General features: G+C 44.0%; 1 protein-coding gene across 3 annotated transcripts in view; it reads right to left on the bottom strand.

The window, feature by feature from the left end:
* The window catches only part of CYRIA (CYFIP related Rac1 interactor A), a 104,828-nt gene that overhangs the window by 23,330 nt on the left and 55,532 nt on the right, over positions 1-25,966 (bottom strand). For 2 of the 3 annotated variants that reach the window (XM_032353257.1, XM_032353258.1), the window contains one exon: positions 5,844-5,923. In XM_032353257.1, the coding sequence (XP_032209148.1) occupies positions 5,844-5,913 (70 nt within the window). In that variant the 5' untranslated portion in view covers positions 5,914-5,923. Of the gene's footprint in view, positions 1-5,843; positions 5,924-24,679; positions 24,776-25,966 lie in introns of all 3 variants that reach the window. The other variant, XM_032353256.1, reaches the window with a different exon arrangement.

Below are 25,966 nucleotides of genomic sequence, written 5' to 3'. Positions count from 1 at the left end.
GGTTAGATCCAAAAAACATTTTGTTAAATCAGAAAAAGGTACCAAAAAAGCATACACCGTATAACTCCATTTATATGAGTTCAAGACTTTAAAGATTAGCGAAATCTGTCTTAGAGATACAAATCAGATCTGATCAGTAGTAGTTTCTGGGTGTTGGTTAAGGGCAGGGGACTGACAGAGAAGAGGCATGCTGGAACTCTTTGGAGTGAAATATTCTGTCTTGTCAGAGAGTATGGCATTGGTCAAAACTGACTGTATTTCAGCCTGTCTAATTCAGCACATGTAAATTATGCCTCAATAAAAATAAATTTTAAAAAATGGAAAAGTCAGGAAAAGAAGAAAAATTATCTATTTTGAGTAGATGGAATGGCTTCTTCCCTTCCAGCAGCAAGAAATCGGATTTTCTAAAAGAAGCATTTTTTTTTTCAGTAGCAGCTTTATTGTGATACAGTTCACATGCCACACAATTCACCGATCCCAAGTGTTCAATGATATGTAGTATATTGCCATTGTACAATCATCACCATCACCAATTTTAAAACATTCTTTTATCCCTCAAAAAATTTGTACCCGTTAGCTATTGCTCCCCATTTCTTCCTAGCACCCCTAGACCCAGACCATCACTAATGAACTTTTTATCTCTGTAGATCTGCCTAATCTAGACATTCCCCATAAATAGGATTATACAATATGTACTCTTTTGTGATTGGCTTTTTTTTTTTCACTTAGCAGAATGATTTCAAGGTATCACTCCATCAGTATTTTACTTTCTATCACTCCGTAATGTTCAAGTGAATGGCTGTTCCATTATGTGTCCATTCATGACTTGATGGGCATTTGGGTGGTTCCCATTTTGGCTATTATGAATAATGCTACTGTGAAAATTGATGTCCGAGTTTATGTGTGGACCTATGTCTTCATTTCTCTTGGGAAGTACCTAGGAGCAGAATCATTGGGTCATAGGGTGACTTTATGTTTCACATTTGAGGAACTGCCAAACTATTTCCAAAGCATCTGCACCATTTTACATTCCCACAGACAGTGTAAGGGAGTTCCAATGTCTTTGCATCCTCACCAACACGTTTTATTATAATTTTTTTGTGTGCAAAGTGCTCTCTTGTGGTGGTTTTGCTTTGCATTTCCCTCTTGACTAATGACAATGAATGTTTTTTCCTGTGCTAAGAGGATTTTTATTCATCTTTGGAGATGTATCTACTCAGATCCCAAAGGAATATTTTGATAGATGCAGTTGTTTGGTGAGACAGAGTGTCCTCGAAGCAAGGTAACCTTGCATACATTGTCACCTACTGGGACTTGTGCCTGTCTCGGACACCATCTACTCCAGAGTGGATACTGGGTGAGAGGCTGAGGAAGCATGTCACTCCATAGAGTTCAAGTTCTAAGTTATGGCTGCCTCTATATCACCTGCCTGGCAGGGGAAAAATAGGGAACCAAAACCTAAAAGAAGTCTTCTGTGACCAATTCTGGAGACCTCATCCCTGGATCTGGGAACTCAAAAGGTTGCCTGGTCAGCTCCGCTGTCCCAGACCCTGGGGTGTGATAATGCTTGACTTGAATGCCTTAGTTAAATATGGTTCCCAAACTTCCTGACCATCAGAGCCACCTGGGAAATGTGGGCAAAAGCTGATTCCTGGAACTAGGCCACTGAATCAAAATTTTGGGAGAGGCTCAGGCAACTATGGAAAATCTATATCCAGCAGATGTTTCTAATGATCATTTCAATCCCTGGAATTGTTTTGCTGGATGGCTAATGCCCGCTGCTTACTTTGGGTGTCATAATGAGTAGATTCAATTGAACAATCGTCAACAGACCTTCAGGCATATATCTTCCTGTACATGGTCCCCAAAGCCATAGCTCAGGCAAGATTAGGTTGCATTTTATTCCCCTCTCTGTCTCCCAGCCTTCAAAAAGGAAATGAAAATATGTCAAGGAGGCAGAGACAGAAAAAGAAAAAAAAAAGTAGTGGGATTAAAAAAAAAAAAAAACAACAACAATAAAAGAGATGTTAAATAGTTGTGTAGAAATGCGAGCACAGAGTGTGGAACTCACTGCAAAGGTCAGACAAGAATTTAAATTAAATCTACACAACTGAAAAACCTTAGGACAGATGTGTCTAATTTTGTCTTATATTTTGACCCAGCTTAATTATATCTATTTGACCCAGTTCAATTATATTCCATCACTGACTTCAAAAAGAAGACTCAACACTCAGAGTAGAGGTGCCAAATTCATTTAAGCTGTTGCTACATGCTGTTTGGCCTTCCTTCCTCCCTCCGTCGCTTTCTCCTTAACTCTTTGCAGTCCAGCCTCTACAGGCAAAGGAATATGTCTTGAATCTGTTCTGCCAGTGGCTACAGTAGCTGGGTAGCTCACAGCCCATGCTGCCATTCCCTTTCCAAGCCTTATCCATCTGGAGTATTTTGCAGCACGTGAATCCATTAACAGTTCCTCCTTCTTTACTGTCTGTGCTCTTCTGGCTGCCTCAATCTAGCCTGTTCTATTCCATTCCTTCACATGGCCAGCATCTGTTACTAAAGCTTATTGGGTGATCTGTTCTCCATGTTCAACATGGGGAGAAGATGCTGGGTTGCAAACCTGAGTGGGGCCCGGACTCTGCCATCATGAGTCCTGGTTTAGTAAGATGTTCTCTTTCCTCTATAATCTAGTCTCTTTTCCTGATCCTCTGACTCATCAGCCTCCTGATAAGCATGAGCATACCTAAAGTTCCCACTTGCCAATCCCTTATCTGCTCTCGAGTTTTCCCTCAGGGAGTTCAGCTATTCTTTTTGAAGGCGAACCCCAATTATGGACCACTTAGCCCTGAGCTTCTGCAACTGCTGTGGTCTAACCCGAGCCAGCCCTCCATTTCTGCCCATACTTCCTTTTCGTAAGCATGAGCTGCTCTGTCTAAACTGGGCTTCTTGCCTTTCTTCAAACACGCCTTCCTATTCCTAACCCTACCTACTTCCACTGTTGGAAAACTTCTGTCCCTATATGCTTGTAGAAAAATCACCCATTCTTTAATGCCCACTCCAAAGGCCACCTTTTGCTAGAAGACTTCTCCAATTCCTTCTGTTGTCTTCCGTTAGCCGAAACTAAATGCATATTGTTTCTTCCTCTTTACTCCCCAGACTACAGAGAGGTATTAAGCCCCTTATTTTTATCTTGTTTTGAAAAATGTGCTTATATTACCCTGCACACCAGCCTGAGATTCCAGTGACGGTCCTTATTTAGCTCTGTCTCCCTGATGTTGCCTGGCTTACGTGGATGTTCGTAACCATTGCACATAACACTGTTGTGCTGAGCGGATATCTACAGCCTACAGAGAAATCATGGCCACAGCCACCTTTGCTATCCTCTGGTCCATTGCCATTCTTTTTTGAAAACCACCTTTAGGAAAGAGAATTTTCAGGATCAAGAAAAACTTATTTTTTCCATGAGATGTTTTAGTTCATAGATGATGGAGAAGCTCTCTACTCAGGAACAGGATGATGGCTGTTGTACTTCTAAGAGGCTGCTTTTGATGGGCTCTTGAGGAGGAGAGCCAGAGACCTGTGCTCCATCTCAGGTCCTTACTCATTCCCTACATGACATCAGCCCAGCTATTTATCTTTTCTTAGTCTCAGGGAAATAATGTTAATTTTCTCCTCAGGATTGACAGGGAAATAAAGAGTTCCCATACATTTTTTAGCAAATTTCTAGGTTTTTTTGTTTTTTGTTTGTTTGTTTGTTTGTTTGTTTCTTTGTTTTCCTTACATACTACTGCTCTAGTCCTAATGAGCCCCAAGGCATGAGAATCCAGTCCACAAGGAACCTTGTTGAAGATACTATGGCAGATCTACAAGTAGAGTTTTTGGTACCATAAAGAACATCATCAAAATTCAAGATATTTAAATGTCCTTTTTAGCCACAATGACCTTTTTAAAAACAAACAGACAAAAAAATTAAGAAACTATCCAAAGTACAAGACCGAGGAGACCAGAGTGCTTGGTCTTAGGAGAGAGAAACAGCAACAGATCCTCTGCAACAGCAGTGGGCCAGGGACCCCCAGGGGGGATAACCCCAGAAGGCTGGTCCTCTAGAGAGCACCCTTTGAAAACCACTGCTTTAAATTCCTATAGACTGTGATTTTCTCACTTGGAAGACTTTTCAAATTAGACTTGACAAAGAACTCAGTATTACTCTTTGTAAAAGCAAGAAAACTACAAATGCAAGAACAGCTAAATAGACAAATAGGGGCCACTGAACGTAGTAGGCATTTGTGAACAGGATGTACAGGTGCATGTGGCATTTAGAGCTTCAGGAAAAGTGCAGGCATTTAACTCCTCTAGGGGTTTATATGCCCCTCCCCCCACATTTTGGGTGAATGGAGTATTTTACATTCACCACTGTTTTGGACCTTGTACATCCTGGACGCAACAGTGTAACATGCATGTGACAAGTGGAAGGAATCAACTAAACATGCAGATAGTAAGATTAGGGGGATGAGATAATAGGCCATTTATCTCGTAAAATTCTTTAAAGTTATTAATAAATCTTCATTAACAACAAGAGCAACAGCAATGAAGATATGTGTTTGCTAAAGTTACACCAGGAAAAAGCAAACAAACAAACAAAACATTCCTTTCAACGTGTCGTATCAATCTGGTATTGATCCCAACTATGGCACTTACCAAACCCAGCCAACCCAACCCAACCCATCCAACCCAACCCAACCAAATCCAACCAAATGGCAGCAGCAGAAAATGAGCTAAGTTAGAAGTGAAATATCCTTCATTGAATATAATCTAAAATCTGAAATATATGTTTAGGACACGTGAGCTTCGGGGTCACTTTTCCTTTTCATGCAGCTCTCTTACACTTACCGAAGATTCTGAAAAGACATCTCTAGGGAGCAGTCGCCTTTTGCTTAACTGTATCTTTGAAGGGTCTTCTAGCATTTCCCTAGAAAATTTCTGTTTGCAAGTTTAATCTTGCAAGTGTATGGAAATGCTAACTTATTTTTTAGTATACATAAATATTTGAAAAATTGAAGCTTAATACAGGTTAAAGTTAGCAACAAATGGTGAATACTGACAAAAAGGACATTTAATGTGCTTGATATTGTGGAATTGCAATTTAGAAAAAGGGGAACATAATAGTGAAGGTGGAAACATAAGCTTAGTTGATAAAACATGAATGTGTCACTCATCTGGAAATATATTCAATCAAAAAAATAAACAAGATAAGGAAAAAAAAAACCCAATGTTTCTTCAGTCATAATTCACAGCCATTTCACATTAGAAAAAAATAAAATTTTTGATAAAAGAAACATAACCTTCAGACAAAAGAAGTATATCTCAAAAGTTTTATATAGTTTTATATAATCAAATAACATAAACAACAGACAGCAATGACTCAGAAATAAATAATCTATATGCCTATTTTCTAGTTTTGATAATTTTTTCACATCTAATGATATTTGTTTTATATTCATCTCTGTAAGTTACTACATGTACTATTTTTCTTTAGAATATGATGTAGTGTTTCATAAGATTTATTAGGAAAAATACATAATGATGATAGATGCTAGCTGATGAAAGTAACTTGTTCTATAATCAAAGAAAACCATGGATACATTAAAAAGATTTTCTATGAGATTTTTAAAAAAAATAATGGGAAAAGAAAGAAATGAAATAATCTTTGAAGACCCAGAAAGAAATGCATAGTGACATTTGGATTTAAGTATCACATAAAATCTTTATGTTATAACTTCTCTATCAACAAGCTATAAAGAAAGCAAACAAGTTCTCCTCATTATCTTTTAATTTTTGGAACTTACTTTCAAAATCCAGGAAAAAGTGTGGATAATTTTCAATTTCCCTGGTAAGGACTTTGAGCAGGTTTCCCATCCCAGCAAACCTAGGAGAAGCAACACAAAACCAAATATCATTAGCAGGATGAAAAACAGAGTTCTTTTTCTTCTTCTCCTTCTTGTCCTTCTTCTAAGAAAAAAAAAAACAACAGACTTTTTAAAGGGCTGGACCTATTTTATTACCTTGCATAAATCACACTGGACCCCCAATAGTTGCATCTGAAGACCAGATACAAAGCAACTCCGTACGAGGCGATGACTAATAACTTAGCAACTTCTTCCTGAATCAGGGACAGATAAACATCTCTGAGGTTCTGGCTCTCTAAAAATTAGGGTTATCTGGCCTAAGCCATATAAAGTATGACAGTGAGAACAATGTCCCAAGCTGTCTCTAGAAAAAAACACTTGTGTTTTACGTATCATTCCCTGTAATGACAGTTAACCAAAGAACATGCTATTCTAAAAACCAGGTATTTTAGTTATAGGAGGCAAAGCTTAGGTATATTCTACATTGTTTACTTCTCCCCTTCATCAGTTCCCTGAATCTTTACAATTAATACTTCAGCGTTGCTTTGTTTCCTTTTCACTGATGTGGGAACATACCATGTTAAAGGACAAGCACAAAGAAGGCATTATTAAAATATCTGTCCAGGAAGGAAAGTTTCTTAAAATTTCTGAGGAAAAGAGTTGAGAAAACACAGATTGAGAGCCCTAGGGACCCCTTATGGTCTGTACAGGAAGCCAGACTTCCCAGAAGTTCAACTTTCTGGCAAGTCAGAAACTCTCATTTTTTGGGACGCCTGGGTGGCTCAGTTGGTTGGGCGTCTGCCTCTGGGATCAGGCCATGATCCCAGAGTCCGCGGATCAAGTCTACATTGGGTCTCTTGCTTGGAGGGGAGTCTGATTCTCCACCCTTCCTATTCTTACCCCGCTCAGCTTTCCTCTCTCTCCCTGAAAAATAAATAAAATCTTAAAAAAAAAAAAAGAAACTCATAATTTGACATTTCAGTGGTAACAAGATTGGCTACTTCATGAAGTGCAAACATGAAAAAGTGTTGCTATTAATCCAAAAACTTATTTTCAATAAAATCACAGTGTAATTGCATAAGTGGATCAAACCAACAGAGAAATGCAGATTTGATATATATTGGCAATCCCAACTTAAAAAAAAAAAGAATAGGGAAAACATAGTTATATTTAGGTTATTGGGAAAATTTCTACTGCTCTCAGCTTCAGACATTAAATTATCTTCTTCAGGAGGCCACTGGTCCATTCATTCATTCGGCACACATTCGTGGAGCCGCCATCTGATGCTGGGTGCTGTGCTCTTTGGAAGGCATTTCTCTAACTCCTGACACAGACCCCTCAGTTCGTAAAGAATCAACTTGAAAAATCACTGGACCAGTAAAAGAAAACCGCAGGGCTGCAGTTTTCTGTGCACGGGGCTTCAGACAGTGTTTATGCTGATACAGGAATTCCTAAAAATACACCACTGTAAGAAAGATGGGAGGAGCAGAGAGTGCTTTGTGTGAGACAGTATGTAGCCAGTAGTTCCCTTGGATGCAGAAGGCGATATTCAAATCCTCATCCCCCTCCGCTGAGAAAACACTTGCACACATCATCCACAGAATAGGCCACTAATCAGCTAAAAAGGAGCTTGGGAAGCCCGATTTCCATCCTAGTTCTGTGTCCTGCTACCTCTGTTAGCCAGGACAAGCCTCTTAATCTCTCTAAATCTCAGTCTTCTCATCTGTAAAATGAATTTTTGAAATGTATCTCTTTCATCAAGTCCTGAGACTTAATGAGATCCAATTAGGAGATGCTCTGCACATCATTTACAGGAAGTACTCAAGAAGGGTGAAGTACTACTAATACGGATAATGATGACGACAATTGCCAGCATCATCGTTATCATGATTATAACAGCCTCTGGACACTTAGGGTTATCCTCTGGAAGATGGGTTAATAGGTTGTATGCAGCTCTAGGGAAGAGAACCAGGGTCACTGAAGGAATAACGGAAGAAGACCTTCATTCAGTGTCATGAAAAAAAAAAAAAATTCCAGTTGTCTGAATAGTGAGGGATTTGCCTTGTAAAATAGTGAGCTTCCTGTAACTCATGGTGTTTAAGTACTCTAGCAGCCTGTAAAAACATAGACATGAATGATGTGTTGGGCAGACGGTTGGCCAAGATATGTCTTAGACCTCTGCCATCTTGAGGCATCTGAGTATGCGCACTCACGTGTGTGCACACACATACACACCCGCCCTTGTGTACTGGGAAGCAGACACCATGCTTCCCTCTTCCGAAAGAATCTTCCTTATTCTTTCTGTCATTTTCTGTGCCTTTAAGCACATTTCTATTTAAGGTATTTTTCGAGCACAGCTCTGTATAAGGTAGATTTTGCCAAATGAAAGCTCAGAACTGGTGTAGTCCATTCCTGCCACGGGGCAACATTCACACACCCTCCTGAGTCTCTTGGAAAGAATCTGTATCCAGCTGAATGAACAATTCCAGTTCAGACCCAGAGACATTCCTGGTAGGAAGATGATTCTACTGTTTAGTAGCGGTCCCAATTTTCACATAAAATTCCTTAATGGAAGTTAAATATTCTTGATTTTTCCTGGTTTAGCGCTATTAATGTGTCGCAAGAGACCTGACTGGATTTAGTTCCCTCCTAAAATTCTGTCTTGTGTGTGTGATTTTACTGTCAGACTACCTGGGCGGGAAATATGTCAAGCCTTTAAAATTGGTAACAGACTGAAAGGAACACACTCAAATATCAGCCGGCTACAGAATTCTGTCTGTTCAAAAGGTCATTTCAGCTAGCTGGCTGATATGGTCAAACATTTTGCAACATGATTCTAACATCAACTGTGGTCAATTAAGGAACTCCCATTATTCTAGATGTTTCATACTCCCAAAAGGAACGATGACTGTGGGATATTATGTAGCCTTAGGGGTCAAGTCCAGTCCCATGGAACCTGCATTTCCAGACACACTCTTTGAATAAGTACAGAAAGGTTTGATGCTTCTTGTTCCTCTTTAAGGTCAGCAAGAACTCATGGAAAAGTATTCTGGTTTCAGGTCTGCAAAGTGAGTTAACATTACACAGACGGTCAGTGAGGTGACCCGGGATCCACTTGGAAGGGACCCTCAACCATGGGGTTTGACCACCGCTCCAGCCATATCCTGCTGGCAGTGACTCTGCAGTCTTTGAAAATAGCTCTTCAGTGCATAGAAAACACATCTTTATGCAGCACATTCCTAGTGAGATACTTTCATTCATTCATACGAAGATTCTTAAAAAATATTTTATCTTGTTCAATACAAGAACATAAGATACATTATTATATGCTATTAGAGAATGCAGATCCATAGCAAGAGTGGGGAGAAGAGAAAAGTAAAAACAGAGTTGGAAGAAGAAGGTAGAGAGGCAAGGAGCACGTGAATTATAGGACATCTGGGCCATACGGTCTTCATGTTCACTGGAGATGAGTGTTCAATTTGGACCTGTGCTTCTGCTTGCCAAAGCGAAGGAGAAAAAATGGTCCTTTTCAAGATATGGTGTCCAGAAAGTAAAAACAAATGGGTTATGCTGAAGAAGTAGAGTTTTACTTTTTTTTATTAAAAAGAAAAAAAAGGAAAAATTGATCATAGCTAAGAAGTAGCTGAGACAAAGAGAAATCTCCTGTGCCTAAGAGTACACGGAGAAGTCGTTCGTATCTGAGGAGGAGCCAAGGCTCTGAGCTCCCAGGGCACAGAAGTGGTTTCACAGCTGAATGGGGCGGGGGGGGGGGCAGAGCTGCTTGGCAGGCAGTTTGGGGCTGTGCTTGAGAAATCAGGAACTCTGGTTTCCATGTTGCATTTGGGTCTGTCCCAAGGAACGCCAGTTACTTGCCATTCTCCCCTGTGGTGCCGGAGCTTCTATCAGAATGAATACAGAAACCCAGCAAGTGCTCTGCTTCTCCTAGGAGGACTTTAACCTGAGTCCCTTAAAATGGGGATGATGATTCTGATGATGATTCTTGGCAGTTTCTATAAGTAAATTTCCAGGAATAGGAAAGGCCTCCCCAGTAATGCACGAGGGGGAGGAGAACCAATGTGAAGGAGGGAAGTATAGCCAAAACTGTAGAAGCTGAAGTACTAAAATACTTGACTAGAAATAGAAGTCACAAAGGAGGATGGTAAGTGGGGCTCCAGGCATAAACGAGATCAAGTCATAATGTATAGAGCATGCTTCTTACTCAAAAGTGTGTTGTCTGTATTGTGAGCTATAGGTTTACTTTACACACACACACACACACACACACACACACACACCCCTCCTTTGGCATCTTCAGAGATTGTTTTAAAGTGAGGCTTTCCTGGGACTTGCTCTAGCTACAGTGTGCATGTCAGGGTTGTGAGATCTGAATTTACTTCTGCGGGAAGAGTCCGGTAGGGGTGCAGCAAGGGAAGAGGACAAGGTCTTGGCTATCAGATGAAGAGAAAGGAAAGGTATATCAGTTGGATAAGAACTTAGGAAAGGGTGAGCCTTGCAAAGACACTCTCTGACTCTTTGACTTGGGAGGTCTCTTGCTTTTGGAGAATAGCGTTGGAACGTAATTCTCTTGCCATCAGTTACCACTCTGGATGGCCCTTTGCTCTTAGAGGCACCAGTCTTCTTCCATGGCTGGATTTTCCAGGACTACCCCTTCTTTACCAAAGCAAAGTTCTACTGGGTTCTTGGCATGTTGACTTTAGCTATTGGCTGGACCTGTTTTCCCACACCATTATAAGCTAGGATCCACCAAAAAAGATTAAGACATGGTCTTGAGAATTTAAAGCACAGAGTAGGTCAAAATAACAATATGGCCCACTGGTATTCTCAAAAGATGAACACCGTAAGTAGCAGATGAAGGAGATCACCCAGAAAATCTTGAAAGAGCTGCACAAATGGAAAGCACCATCCAATTCTCCCATTATTCTAGAGTGAATAATTTCAGTTGTGAGTCTTGGGTTCCTCATCTTACAAAATAGTCAAATAATAACATCTCACAAGGGCTAAATGAAACAGGTGTGAAATGGTTGTGCATACTGTAGAATGCCATGCAAATATTGCTACAATGATTCAGCATTACAACTCAGTTTAAGATATTCAGGGAATCAAAGAAGTATAATATTCCCTGACTCACAATATAAGTTCCCTTTCTCTAGATCTTTCATGCTTGGTCTCTTAAGGTCCATGTTTCTTTATGCAAATCACTTTCATTATCGTCAGGTTAATAAGTATCTAAAAGCATTCATAGTTGACATGGCAAGATATTTTTCTATGGACCAAACAATGTATTTTAGATATATTTTTCTTATTTTATCTTCAAAATATACTTAGGAGAAAGATATATTTTCTAAGGTTTAGAAAACTGAGGATTATGAAGATTAAATATAGAAGCTGATTGAAAAAATATAAATCCTTATTTAAAAAAAACCCCAAATTTTCAGAAGAACAGTATTTATGCAAGTTTGTAATAAGCAGAGGCTGAGGTCTTCAGATAACGTTGTGTACATTATCAGCCATTTCCAGCACAAGAATTCCAAGCATATACAAATGCTTTTGAAAACAGGAACAACTCGGTCACTCTTTTAGTAAACGTTAGAATCGTCATTGAAAACTTCAAATTTTAACCAAATGATTATGTGCCATTTCATAAACATAGCATAAAGTCCAAGGAAAACACAAATATTTAATGAAGAAAACCCCACCAAAGTGACTCATGAAACATCTCCACTGAAAAGGAATGAAGTGCCAAAGGACTAACGTACAGATTTGCAGCAATCTAAAGAAGAGGAAGTTATGATTATTGCCCACTCGGTCCCAGGAGACTTGGTTCCTTCCAGTGCTGGCCTTCTTCAGCACTGATTCTCTTGATGACAGTGACCTATCTAAATAAAAGGCAAAAGCAAAAGCAAGCTCCTATCCCAAGACAAGGGAATCTGATAGTAGTTTGGTGGAAAGTTTCTCTCCGGTCCTCCGCCTTTGCTTGTGAAATAAAACAAACAAACAAACAAACAACCTGTGATAATTACTGGAAGGAACCAGTCAATTACTAGTTGAACACCCCGACTACCCAGGGCACAAGCGTGGGGTATGCGGGGGCAGAAGTCATGGCCTCAGCACTCAGGGAGGCATATTCTATTTAGGGAGATGGCAACAGGCTTAAGAATGTGATCTACCCAGGAAACATATAACACATTTCTGATAAATGATAAGTGCTCAGAAGTGTTAAATGAATGTGAAAGTCACAGAATATACTTGGCACATACTGAGAACCAATCAGGGGGATTAGAGCCTATTATTATGATACCATATACAAGAGGGACCAGAACATCACTTTTTATTGAGTGCCTACTGTGTGCCTGGCGCTACACTTGAGCTTCCACACATTTCAGTCCACTCAAAACTCAGGGCAGCCCTTGAGCTTGCTGTAACTATCTTCATGTTTATTGGAGGAAAAAGAGGTTCGTGCGGTTAGAGCATCTTTCTGAGCACTGGAGGGAAGTACAAGATAGAGTCACATTTGACGTTGAGAGACTGTGAGCGAAGTCTATGCTCTTTTCCCCACAGGAGGAGACCTGGAGCTCCAGACCCTGGGTGGTCTGGGGACTTTGGGAGTCCATGAGCGGGGAAACTGCACGCAAGCGAGCCTGTTATCACACGCATGCGCTCTCTTTTCTTGGAAGAGGAGCCACCGTCTCTGTTCCATTCCAAAGTGGCCTCTCCTCATGAGCACTGCTCAATGCCGTAGATAGGGACGGAGGTGAGAACCACGGCGGGTGGAGTCTTGCAGAAAAGCTGACTTGATAAAAAATGAGCTGCCCCGAGAGCGTGAAGCACCCTACACATCTGGACCGGCCAAGGGCAGCCCTCCCAGCTGGGTTTACGGGGGAGAGGAGGTTATTTAGGGACGAGAGAGAGCAAAGGGCACAAGCTGGGTAACTCGTCACGTCTTCCAAGTACAGAGGGATTATCCCTCCAGGTTCTTTTACTGCTATATAATTGTGAAATGGGTCCTTTCGCATTTTTTTTCTCCAAGTAATCTAGAAGGAGGGCGTTTCTCTAGTCACTGTAGGAGTGTTAATAGTGCCAGTAGAGACAGCCCCGCACGCCCCTGCCAAGGGAGGCCCTCATCTCCCAGGGGTGACAATTTGGGATGTGCACATGGTATTTTCTATGACTACTTTCTTGGCTCCGGGCACGAGACCACTTCCACGGAGTTAGCTCTAAACCTGCTCAGTAGAACACAGAGACTCTTAAAAACCAGTTTTCTGCTAACATTCCCAGTTTCAAAAGAGAGGAGAAAATTAAAGGACATACACACACACACACAAATATAAATATCTATATACATATATAGATATGTATATTTATATGTATATAAAATTTGGAACTCTGCACTGTTTGGAAGGAACAATTGAGTAATAGCATTAGCTATATTCCCATTGTAAAACCGAACAAAACAAATCTGAACTTTGTCTTAAAAATCTTGGTCATAGTTTGTGAGGAAATTAATCTGTTACTCTAAGTGAGAATAACAAGGACCCAGGCCCAGGGTGCGGGCATTACTGGGAAGGTTGACCTTTTCCTGCATCCACCAGAATTTCAACGCCAATGTCCTTGATTAGAGAATAAGCGCTCAGAAGATTTCCTTAGGAGCTATGGCTATTTGAAAGGAGAATTTCAAAGTCAAGACCACCTTTATCAATGAAGAACAGAACGTGAAGAAAAGAATAGATAAAACAGCAACCCCATAGGGTTTTACCTTCTAATATATTTTCCTTAAGGTTTAAGACAATGAATCCCCAATGCCTCTACCAGAAGGGACAGCTTTTGTTAACATATGGAATGAGACGATGTCTTCCAGAATCGATAATACTTGGCATCCCTGCTCCTGGTGCAAAGATTTTAAGAAATCAAAGACTTTGGTTCCTTATCTATAACTCGGTATTTTGCAGGATAAGAAGCCTGGTTTATCCTAACATTCTTCTGCAACATAGCATATAAGCCACCGACCAGTCACAAATATAGCAACGACATATATTTACATAATATCACATCTTTGTCAAAGAGGTGTCTGGCCACAATTACCCTCAACAACCAGCACGTGTCAAATGTAGAAAAGGTATTATTGAACCCATTTTATGGACCAGAAGTCATGGGTCAGGTATAGTAAGTGTCCTTCCCTAAGTCCCCGGATAGATTCTAGACTTTCTGATCACCCAAATGTCATCACAGCACGTTCTATAATAGAACTGGGATCATCTTTTTCTAGCTCCTATTTTTACAAAAAAGCACTTGCTCAAGGACCCAAAATACATTAGGGCCAAAGAAGGGACCAGAACGGAGATATCCTGCCTCTCCATCTGCCAACACAGAAAGTAAATGGGACACCTAATCGGTTCTTTAAGATGTAAGAAGTACAGTGCGACGTACTGTTGTCGATGGAGGGTTTCTGCAGCAAGTTTGTAAGGTCTCATCAGAACGTGCTAATTGGCGACCTAACAAGGACATCCCCGTGGACGGTTCACACACTTGTGCACACTTCTCTGGGGCCAGACCTTGATTATGCTAATTCGGACACTCAGCAGAACTTGTCTGCATCCTGCAAACAGCCCCCAAACTGATCTTCCTGACTCATCTTGTTACCCTGCCATTCATCTCCATGCGATTGGCAGCGCCCTCTCTCTAAGCACAAATCTGATTGTGTTACTTCCTTTTCCACTGCTCCCCAGTGCCTGCAGGATATAACACAACCAGATACATGCACTGGGCACAGAAGAACCAGGCCTCTGGCCTCTGCTCATCGCCTCTGTTCCCTGTTTTCCTCCCTCTCCAGGGAACCTACACCCTGCCCCCCTAGACCCTGTGCTTCTCTAAAGGAGCCCTGCTCTTGATTGCCTCAGGGCCCTTGCACATGCATCTCCTTTTGCTTCCAATTATAATGACAACTAATATTTTTTAATGTTTTGTAGGTCATAGTGATGAGAGCTTTTCATGTATTAGCACATCTTGATTTTTACAACAACCATATGAGGTAGGAACAGTTATTCTCTCAACTTCAGAGATAAAGAAAGAATCTTAGGGATTTAGAAACTTGCTCAAGCCCACAGTGGCAGAGTAGGGTCTGGAATCCAATTCCACGTGACCTTTAAGCACTAGTTTTGGCACGTGCCTCCCTGGAATTCCCTTTGAAGTATGAGTTTGGAAACCAGGGTGTTCAGAAGGAGCACGCTGACTCCTCCCTACTCTTTGACCCCACTCTGGTAAAACAAAATCCCTCCCCCGCATGAGCTCTACCTCTCTGCTCACGCACCACGCTGTGCTACTACGTCACAGTGCTTATCAACCTGGACCCTGACTGCACACTTTCTCCCTTACGTCTCTCAAGGTCAGGTCTTGGGCGGGCTGTTTTATACCTTACTGTATCCCCTGCACTTAGCACAGTTCCTGGCCCACAGTTAACACTAAAACGTAGTAAGCCATCCTTAACTGGTCTGCCCAGTGGTTCCAAAGCATCAATTAGTCTAAAGCAAAATAAGAAAAATAAAGGCTATGTCATGAGCCTTGCCGAAAACTAAAGCTATTCAAACATTTTTATGTAGCAGTGTTTTAATTCATTTTAAAAAAGCAACGGTGAGCGTTACATCCTAAATCCCCAAAGTTTATTTGGAAATTTTACTGGTTTATGAAATTCAGAAATCTCGGAACTGCTAACCCGGTCAGACTTGCCCGGACTCAGGAACAGAGCTCCAGGGGGAGCCTGGTCTCTGCTCTCAGGCCAGTGCCTCTCCCTGGATCCTGTTACCAGCCTTTATCCAAAGTCTGACCTTCTCACTACAACAGTGCTCCAAGATTTGCCCAGCAGAATGGCGAAGGGCAGGCCATCTCCAACTTTATAAGTGTTTCTGGGACTATCTGTGAATTTAGGAGGGCTAGTAAGACAATCTACCTTTCAACCTGAAAAAAATACCTCTCGACTAAAATAAAGATACATTGCTTAAACAAAACAAGCACCTGTTTTGCTGGGGGGAGAGGGGGCTAGGCACCAATGGAATGAAATAGCTCAGCTTATAAATTCCGGGAGCTGGAATTTGCTAAACTAGGTCAGCGATTTCAGATAAGTGGGCTGGGCTGGACTTTCCTTCTCCATCTGCCACTTGTGTACCAGAGTCGTAAGGTTGTCTGTTGTGTTGCCGAATGGGTTGCCAAGAATCCAACAGATGAGTTCATTCTGAGATGAAGGAGGAAAACCGAAGTAGAGTGAGTCTATTAAAGCACTTTCATCTGACAATAAAAATGAGTTAATGGCTAAAATGTGTTTTCAAAATGTTTTAACACTACAAGTAATGGCACTCAAATGGGTATATGCTTTGAATATTCTCACTGATCATTAATACCATGGTGTCCCTCAAAAGGGCTTGGCATTCCCCGTGGAATTCAAACTGCTAGAGTCCAGTCATAAGACAATCCGTGGGAATTCTCAAAAAAAAAAAAAAATATATATATATATATATATAGAGAGAGAGAGAGAGAGAGAGACCATTAAGGAACAGAACGATAAAGTACAGGTTTAAAATAGCCCTTTCAATATCTGAGCTCAGTTTTCTAAAATAAACTATTAACCTCATCATAGCTAATTTCCCCATAAACATCAATATTAAAGCAGCAAAAAGCCTCCAAGAAACGAGGGCAAAATCCGATTCTTTTTTAAGGAGTGAAAGTCAAAATATCCCTCAATTTCAGATGTTTGTGAAGATGGAAACCATCCGACTGGGCTTTACTCTGGACCAGCCCACCGCTGGGAAGTCGTTAGTGAATTTGTTCCCTTCTACTTGTGAAATCAAGAACACAGCACGGTGATGAGCAAATGGGTTGGTGGACCTGCCCCTGCCCGACGAGGAGGGCCGACAGTCTCAGCCACCCAGGCCAGGTCTGCCTAATTTCAAAGGGAAAGTGACCCCTGGTGGAACCAGCAAGGGCTAGTCTTAGAAATGTCTTTTGTCTGGTGGCTAATTTATTCGACTTCTCTGGGATGGCTTCAGTTTAGAAACCAAAAGAAACACCAAGAAGTTACTTAAAATTTGGGCTGTCCAGACCCGCAGTGATTTAATCAGTCTGTCCTCTTGGGTTATAAATCTCCTTTTTCCAGAATTCCCTGTCGGGTAAGCAGCTCGACAAGCAACCAGCCCCCCTTCCTCTCAGGGACGAGCTGCTGCCGAGAGGTCCTGCTGGACGTGCTGGTGCTCTGGGTCAAACCCGCCTCCCCGACTCTGCGTCCGGGTCTCTGCGCCTCTCCCCTCCCTCAGCGTTCCTTCGGAAGTCTCCACCTCCTCCATCTAACCTTCAGATGTCCGTCTCCACCTGTCTCTCCTCACACCTTTCCCGCCCTCCCAGGGGACACCCTCCGGACTCCCAATTTTTGCCTGAAAGACTTCCGACGACTTTTCCAACCCTCGCCCCAAACTCGCCCTTCCTCCTCACCTCCAGGCGCGCAAATCTAAGTGAATTTCCTGAAAGCCCGGCGGTTTGGGTTTGGGTTTTAGTATCTGCTGCAAATATCCCTCCTTTCCCTTATTCAGCGAAAGGCATCGTCATTCAAGCAATGGTATGAGCCGGAAACCCGAGTGTCACCTGAGATTTCTGTGCCCACGACACTCTCCACTCCCCAGATCCGTTCTCTGTCCCAGACTGTCCACGTCACTTTCACATCTCCCCGAGACCTGCCCCTCTCCATGCCTCCTGCTTGCCGCAGTATCTCCTTCCTTATCGCCTCCAGTCCCCATCCCCACCCCCACTCCCTCACCCCCACTGATGCAGCCCGAGATACCCCGAGCACCTCAGATCACGGACTCGTCGCCGAGCTTGTCACAGGAAATGCCACGTGCAAAATGGATGCTGCTGGGTTAAATCTCTTCTGTGTCTGTTACCTTATAATATAACATTAAAAAAAAAGGGGGGGGTTTTCTTCTTGTCTCTGCCTGTTTTCATTCCATGGGCAGCTGTGTCGCACAACATTTGTGCTTGAAGTTTCTCTGCCTCCACGGTTCCGTGTCAGCGTGTGAAATATGTCCTAGCAGGTTGATACGGACGGGGGGCGCTATTGGAAGAAATTCTTCTGGGAAGTGAAAGCCGCCTGGAGAATCCCACCCACCCCAGGGCTGTGGGATGACTTCATGTGTAAGTCTAGATTTTCAGATGTCGAGGTTTCTTAAACTGGGGCCCATCTGTATACCGAAGGAGATTTGGAATTGGCATGTCAAAGCATGAGGGGTATTACTTCCCAGATCAAATTTATTTGGGGGGGGGCGTGGCTGGAAATTAAGAAATTAGGTAAGTGTCAAAAAGACCAACAAAAGGCATTTGGTGTACTAAAAACCTGAAGAATTTGAAGCCAAGGGAGGTTGTCATGCCACATTCCATCTCAAGCATGAAGGGCACTGAAGGGCCTGAAAACCTCCCTTGAAACCTCACAGACAGGAGTGGTTCTGCTTTGGTTTCCAGTTTCCGAAGCCAGCCATCGGCTTGATTTCAAAGTATTGTCCCTAGCAGACCAAATAAACATTTTTTAATGATTTTTAAAAATTTATTTATTCATCAGAAAGAGAGAGAGAGAGGGAGCGCTTGCAAGCACAGGGAGAAGCAGGCAGAGAGAGAAGCAGGCTCCCCACTGAGGAAGGAACACTCTGTGGGGCTCCATCCCAGGACCCGGGATCATGACCTGAGCTGAAGACAGATGTTCAACGGAGCCACCCAGGTGTCCCTAAACTAACATTTCCAAATAAATCCTGGCTTGAACCCCCAAGCAAGTGATCAGGACCATCAGCCTAGGCAGGGACGGGAGAGGTGAGTAGGGAGGGTTTGCTGAGCACCAGGAGACGCGGCATCCAAGCCAGGTGCTTCCTGCGGCAGACTCCATGGCTGCGTGGGACGTGGGGTTAGCTGGGGAGAAGGAAGGTGCGTTTTAGCATCCATGCTTTCCAAGCTGGCCGTCAAATTAAGAGAAGTACAATTTTTTAAAACATGCTGCTGAGGGCCATACCATCTGAGCCAGAGCTCCCTTTCCAGTTTCAGCTCTTTGAACACTGTGTACTTGGGTGGCACCAGAATATGGACAGTGCCAACAGCTCTGGACTCCTTCTTGTTGTTTTCCCACCCCCTTGCTTATGTTATTCCCTTTGCCTGGACCGCCCTTCCCCTCTCTTCTGCCTGCAGATGTTCTGTCTGTCTTTCAAGATCCAAATCAAATAGCATGTCCTCCCAGAAACCTCCTGCCTGACTCCCAGGCTACATAAGCCACCCTCCTTGCTGTGAGTTCTTTCAAGCGCTGGGTCTTCCTCATTCTCAGAATGTCACCCCGTTTCAATCCATCCTCCCTCTCCTCCCCACGGGGCACCAAACGCAGGTCCCGCACAGCACACAGCCCCTTCCCTTAGGTCTGCTGACACGGATCGGAAGAGTGAGACGAGCAGTCACGGCGTAGGAACAGCACTGAGATGGCAGCTGGGAATCCACTCAACAGAGAAAATAGTCATGGGTACAGGGAAGAGGTCAGAGAAAAAGAAGCATTTCCCAAAATAGAAATATCTCTGGGTGCTTGCCTCTTTTGTTTTACGATCGCAGATGACTTCAAGAATCTGATGGATGTCAGCCTTCTCGGGGAAATGCACACATCCACTGACCCACTTTATTATTATTATTATTATTATTATTTTTGCATGTAATTCCAGGAGGTACTATAAACACACCGAAGCCTGGCAATGGAAATTCCTCACCTACTTTAAAATCACCGATTTCAGTGTATAGGCACAAGTGTATAGGACAAGGCAGGCATCTTCACGTGTGTGGATCGTGGACCACACTGGAAAGGAGAAAGTCATTTGGTGGGAATGCCATGTGTTCTGGACACCTTGGGTAAGTCCTTCTACCCTTCTGAATGGGAGTTTTCCTCATCTGTAAAATGCAAATCATAACACTTCCTTTGCCAGGTTGCTATTGAGGAAATGAAGGTAATGCTGATTAGGTGGATTAGGTAGCTGGAGGGGTATCCGGCTGGCAGCCAGCCCCTGACAAGAGATACTCGGTTCCTGCACCTCCTGTCGTGCAGACCAGAAACTGCAGCCACAACGCAAACAAGTCATTTCCCTTTGAGCAATAAATACAGCGCTGCTGTTTCTGGGCAAGAAGAAAGCCCACTCAGATCATCGCCTCCATGAGGACGTGAAGCCGGGTGCTGCACGGCTGCTGCGCGCTCCCGGCCTGGCTATTAATCACACAAGAGCCCATTTATGACAAATACAGGTCCCTCCCTTTGCATGACAAGGCGTATGGGTCCACAGAGCCCCATTATCCAAAAAAAACAGAGCATTGTGGGCGACGCAGGCGAAGCCGAGTGCACACACACAAGCGGACATTGTAAGGCTGTTTGCACAACCCCGCAGTGCTCCTCGAGGATTTCCTGCCAAGGCGACATTTAGATCTCACAGTCTGCAGCAGACGTTCGCTCATGCAACATGGCTTCGGGCAGTGGGCTGGAGAAGCCCGGGCGCGTGGCCCCCTCTGCTGGCCATCTCGGGAACTGCATGCCAGGGATGCTTGGCTGATGGTGCTCTCCAGATCCCAGCCTCTCCCCTTTCCCTTCTAAGTCTTGCAGTGCAACAGGCAGGAGCTTGGGGAGTCTGGAGAGCCTAGTTCAGACCTCTACGGTACCCTCTGTTAGCTTCAGACCTTGGACAAGTCAGATCCTACTCTCCTAGATAGAGTCCACTCTATTCTCCTAGATGGGAGTCCACAGCACTCATTTGCCTGTGGCCTGGTCTACCCTAGAGGACAGCAGGGCAGGGGGAGCCTGCCCATGGCCAGCGTGCAATGCACACTTGTCTCCTGGAGGGTGGGTGTTGTCCTTTGACCTCTGGGACTAGGAAAGGAAATCAACAAGCGCCTCCTGGTAATGTCGTTGCTTTAAACTGTAGCTGGCATTTAGAGCAGAAGCATGACTCTGTCTTGTGTCTCATCTCTGATGCTTTTTTCAAATTGCACTCCCCCCTCCCCCCCCCGCTTGCTTTACATCATACACCCTGTCAGCAGAGGCGGCCGTCCTTGAACTCCTTCAGCTGAGCTCTGATCTGCTTCCTGACTGCGGCTCTGCAAGGCAATGGCAACACGGAGTTGGGTTGAATCCCAGCTCGGCCAGCGTATGAGCTGGGTGGTCTTAATCAATGTTGCTTAACAACATTTATAACCTCCCTGAGTCAGAGTTTCGATATGAGTAAAACAGAGATTATTCCAACCTCTTCAAGGGTGGCTGTTGGAAATAATGAGACAACCATAGCTAAGCAGCCAGATGCATGAACGGTAGCGTCCATAACTCACTACTACTCTTGTTCTTTTTATTTTCCAACCACTGTCCTTAGTTCTGTCCTCCCTAGTTCTGTCCTCTGGGCCATGATGAAGAATTCCACTTTCCCCACAGTGATGGATATCCGTGAGGGTTTTCCATACCATCTTAGAGATGGAGGCGGACGGCTTTCAAATTCGTATCTGTCGCTTTGATCCTCTTGTGTGAACTCCCGACTTGTATCTAATTGACAACTTGACTCTAATAAACAGCTGAAACTGAATAGACCCAACATTACACCGGCCCTGTCCAGTCTTCCCCAGCTCAGCCAGGGACAATTCAGATGCTCAGTCCAAACGCTCAGTCCGAAAAGGCTGGTGTTATCCTAGACGTCTCTCCTTCTCTCATACCCCATAACCAAGCTAACAAATCCCATCAGCTATACTTTGAAGATGTACCTTGAATCCAATTGCATCTCACACCCGTCATCACCAGCACGCTAGACCAAGCCACAAGCCATCACCTCTTGCCCAGAGTATCAGAGTTTCCCCTTAAAAAGATTTCCCAGCCCTGCTCTTGCCCACTCTCAATCACTTGGTTAATTGCCTGTCTGGCAGCTGTAATGATATTTTAAAGTTGCATCGTGTCACTCTGCTTAAATCCTTTTAGCAGTGTCCTATTTTACTTGGAGTAAGGTTAAAGATCCTAATCATAGTCCACAAGTACCTCTGTGATGGTATCTCAACGTGGTTCATCTCCTGCAACCTCCTCTCATTCACTATGCTTCAGCCACCTCTGCCTCCTCACCTTTTCATTTTTGAACTTACCACATGCCTTTCTGCTACAGGACCTTTGCACTTGCTAGTCCTTCTACCCCAAATGCTTTCCTCTAATACATCTACATGGTTTTTCTCTAGGCCTCTATTCAGGGTTAATTTTTCAGTGGAGCCCAACCTAACCACGCAGTCTAAAATAGGATTTCACCTCACCTCACCACCAACCTCCCCCCAACCCTAGTCACTGTCTTTATTTTTCCTTTAAATCTCTATTACCATTGATATATGTACCTTCAACTCCTAGACTAGGGCCTGACACATAGTAGGAACGCCACACATGGTCATTCATTCATGAACAGAACTCCCATGAGCCCATGGAGCTTCTCTGTCAACAAAAGCTATGTTTTTTCCTCCATATCCCTCAGGAAGAGAGGCTGTCAGGTCATTTGCATAAGAATGAGGGAGAAGTGGTCACTGCAGGGGATGGGGAAATGCTGGCCAGTGAGCATGGTCCTAATGAGTAACAGTATGAAGCTGTAAAACAGAAAGTATTTTGGGGGGCAGGGGAGGGAGGGAGAGAAGGTCAGAAGACTCAGCTGAGGACTGATGATATAGGAACTCTGCAACCAGAGAGTGGGAGTAAGGACATTCCTGGGCAGACATGCAGCCTGACACCTTGGATAGGTCCGATGGTTATCGTGTCACCCAAGGCCTGAAGGACACAGGACATGCCATTGACCATAATGCCTCTGTAATGCCACCAAGTGCACAGAGAGCCATGCGCTCTGCATCCTAATCTCATTTTAGCCACTCATTTGCTGCAGAATCTTGGGGAAAGTCATTTCCCGGCTCTGAGCCTCATCCTTATCATCTGTTGCCCGCAAGGACTGGCCCAATGTACTGGGAAGTCCGCCCTGTCCCAGCGTCCTAGGATTTTATACAGTAAAAATGTGCAACAATTTCCAAATATGCGTCCAGGCAACTTAACGTCAGATCACGAGCTGAGTTAATTAGAATGGGGGATGCACTTTCCATGTCACTCACAGCATTCCACACCAACAGCACTTTCTGCAAAAGCTCCCCTGGTCTTGCCCCTCGAAGCCATTTGGGTTTCATGTTCTTTGGCAAGGACAGTGGCGACAGAACGCCAGCACTTTCGAATGTCCCATGCTGCACGTTAATTGACCACTGCTGCCATCAGGGAGTGCTAGAGAGTTAGCCTGTGAAAAACAGCAGTGATTCCGGAATCTGGCGGAATTCCGATACGACTCCATGGTCTGAAGCCCTTGAGCACGTTGTCATGAAACGTGTGGAGGTGCAAACTACAAATGATTTTCATAGCTACAACAAAGTGAACAAAGTGGCCCCAAAGTAGCGCTATGCAGCCATGCTCGGACAGCCTGGTTTCGTCTCTCCTGTGTCTCCAAAGATCTAATAGAACATTCTCTTATTCGACCCCTTTCCTTTGGAATTTGAGAAGAAACTGAAGATCTGCCATGTCCCAGCCTGAGAAGCCCAAATCAGCTCTCGTCGCAACTGTAATAATAGTACAATTGTGACATCAGGGCCCTATGTTGGGGATAATTTGCAAACACCAAAGCTTTGTCTTTTGGCTTTCATATTTAAAAAAAAAAAAACAAAAAAACCAAAAACCAAAAACAAAACAAAACAAAACAAAAAACCACCACGTGATGACAAAGAAGTGATCTTAACACAGATCCCAAGGCTTTGGAAGTCTAGTTACATTGCCCAAGAAATGGCAGCATTTCATTGGAATAAGTAATAAGCTTTTTCAAAATTTCTAGAAAGTACTATTTTAGCCAAAGATTTTGTTTAGTTGGCAATACTCTACTGGTTCTGTTGGGTTACCTATCAATTTATATTCAATATAATTAAGCTGATGCCCCATTGCCAAAGATTTCTAACACCACTGCTCACCCACGCCACTTGCTCCTGAGTTTAAATGAACTCTTCCTTCCGAGGACCCTAATATCCTCAATACCTAGCCAAGTCCTTCAGAGAGTATAGAAAGTTGGTGAAGAAGTACATGAACATTTGCTTATTTTAGAGACCCATGCTCAGTAAGACTCCATCGCTGCAAAGCACAGTTCAGTGAGGGCAAGAAGCCATGTTCAAAGCCCACCATAAAGGATGGGATGTTCTAGGGAGGACTGTGGTTTGTGTTCTGGAAAAGGGGAGCAGGAGGAGAGGTGACGTATCTGGGTTGGAATAAACTGGAAAGTTCTCATGTAGAAGGAAGCGTTGGAGTCTGGAGGAAGAAGCTCTCCGTGGACATCTGGCTACTGGTGAGACCAAGGAGCTGGATGGAAGCCAAGCCCAGGTCCCTCATTGTTGAAATCACACACTCTTGGCGAGACTGGGCATAAGGGATCTTGGGAGTGACAACTGTCACATGCTCAGCTTTGCGATCCCTGGGCAGACCCCAGTCTTCTGTTCATGATGAAGTAGTGGGACTGGTTTTGCTACAAGCATTTACTCCTGTTCTCAAGGTACTTCTCTGCCAAGTAGACTTCCATCCTCCACTGGTCAGGGGCCTGTCCTGGGTGGGGGCCATGTCCCCTGCCCTCGGCTTCTCATCAGACCCCAGGAGCCCTCACACGCCACCCCTGCACATTCTAGTCATTCCTGCTTACCTGTCTGCCTCTCTTCCTAGAAGGTGAAAACCTCCAGGACAGGAGCCAAGACTTATGCTTGAATCCACAGCAGGCCGCTCGGGGAATACGTGTTCGCTAATAAAGGAAAAAAAAAAAAATGAGTGGAGACGTGATGGCATGAATGCCAAAATCGGTATCCAAGGTCTCCCGAGTCCCGGCCATTTACTTAGAAAGAGAAAAAGGGAAGGAAAGAGGATCGGCAGGCAGGAGAGGGAGCGAGGGGGAGGAGAAAGGACCGAAGAAGGGAAGAAAGGAGAGAAGTAATGTTTCTCCCTTTCACCTAGTTTCATAAAGACATAACTAGTTCCTGGCCCAGGGAGACGCAGACAGGGATCTCATGCTATGCTTGAAAATTGAAAGAAAGAAAACTTGAGTCATCCGAAAGGCGAACTACAGCCTCCGGGATGCACCAGTGGACTGAAGCCAGGCGGCAGGCTCTGAGATAGCCTGGGACTCGTTCGCATCAAGAGGAGCCTGGGACCGGCCCCGCCTCGGGCCCTGCCAATGGGCTGCAGCGGCCCAGCTCGGAGAAGCCCAAGGTCAGGGACAGAAATGACAAAATAACATGTCTCAGGGCTGTAATTCCCACTTGTGGAGGCCTCTTTGTTTTTTAAAGATTTAATGTATTTATTTATTTTGAGAGAGAGAGAGAGGGAGAGCGTGGGTGAGCTGGGGGAGGGGCAGAGGGAGAGAGAATCGTAAGCAGACTCTGCTCTGCGTGGAGCCCGACATGGGGCTGGACCTCAGGACCCTAAGACCATGACGTGAGCCAAGATCGACAGCCAGATGCTCACTGACTGAGCCACGCAGGTGCCCCCATGGAAGCCTCCTTGACTCAAAATTCTTGCCCAGTGAGAATGCACCCCCCGGCAGATGGGTTGGCAGGAGGAGTCCCGGCTCAGGGGACGAGGGGCCGCTTTGGTCACCTTTCCTACCACAGGTCACCGCCCACACAGAGGGCTCTGAAACTGAAATCCTGGGGGCTCCAAAGACCACTTGGGCCATCCCCTGCTTCCGCAAATCCTCATGGTCAGATGACCACAGTCACAGTCAATGATCAGTCAGTGATACTCCCGCGTTCCATGCTGTTTTAAGCTTGCCCACAAATTATCTCATTTGATTCTCATGACGCCCTTCAAAAGCAGGTACCTTGTTTAGTTTAAAGAATTGTAAAAGTGGTGTCTTCCTGCTCACAGGGAGCTTTTCTTGGAGCTTTTCTTCCGGCAAAAGCAAGAGCCTGCAGTTAACAGGCTCTCCACTAAGAGG

Source organism: Mustela erminea, chromosome 7, assembly GCF_009829155.1.
Source record: "Mustela erminea isolate mMusErm1 chromosome 7, mMusErm1.Pri, whole genome shotgun sequence".
Classification (NCBI taxonomy): domain Eukaryota; kingdom Metazoa; phylum Chordata; class Mammalia; order Carnivora; family Mustelidae; genus Mustela; species Mustela erminea.
The sequence above is the reverse complement of the archived record's forward strand: the minus strand, read 5'-3'. Positions and strand labels throughout refer to the sequence as shown.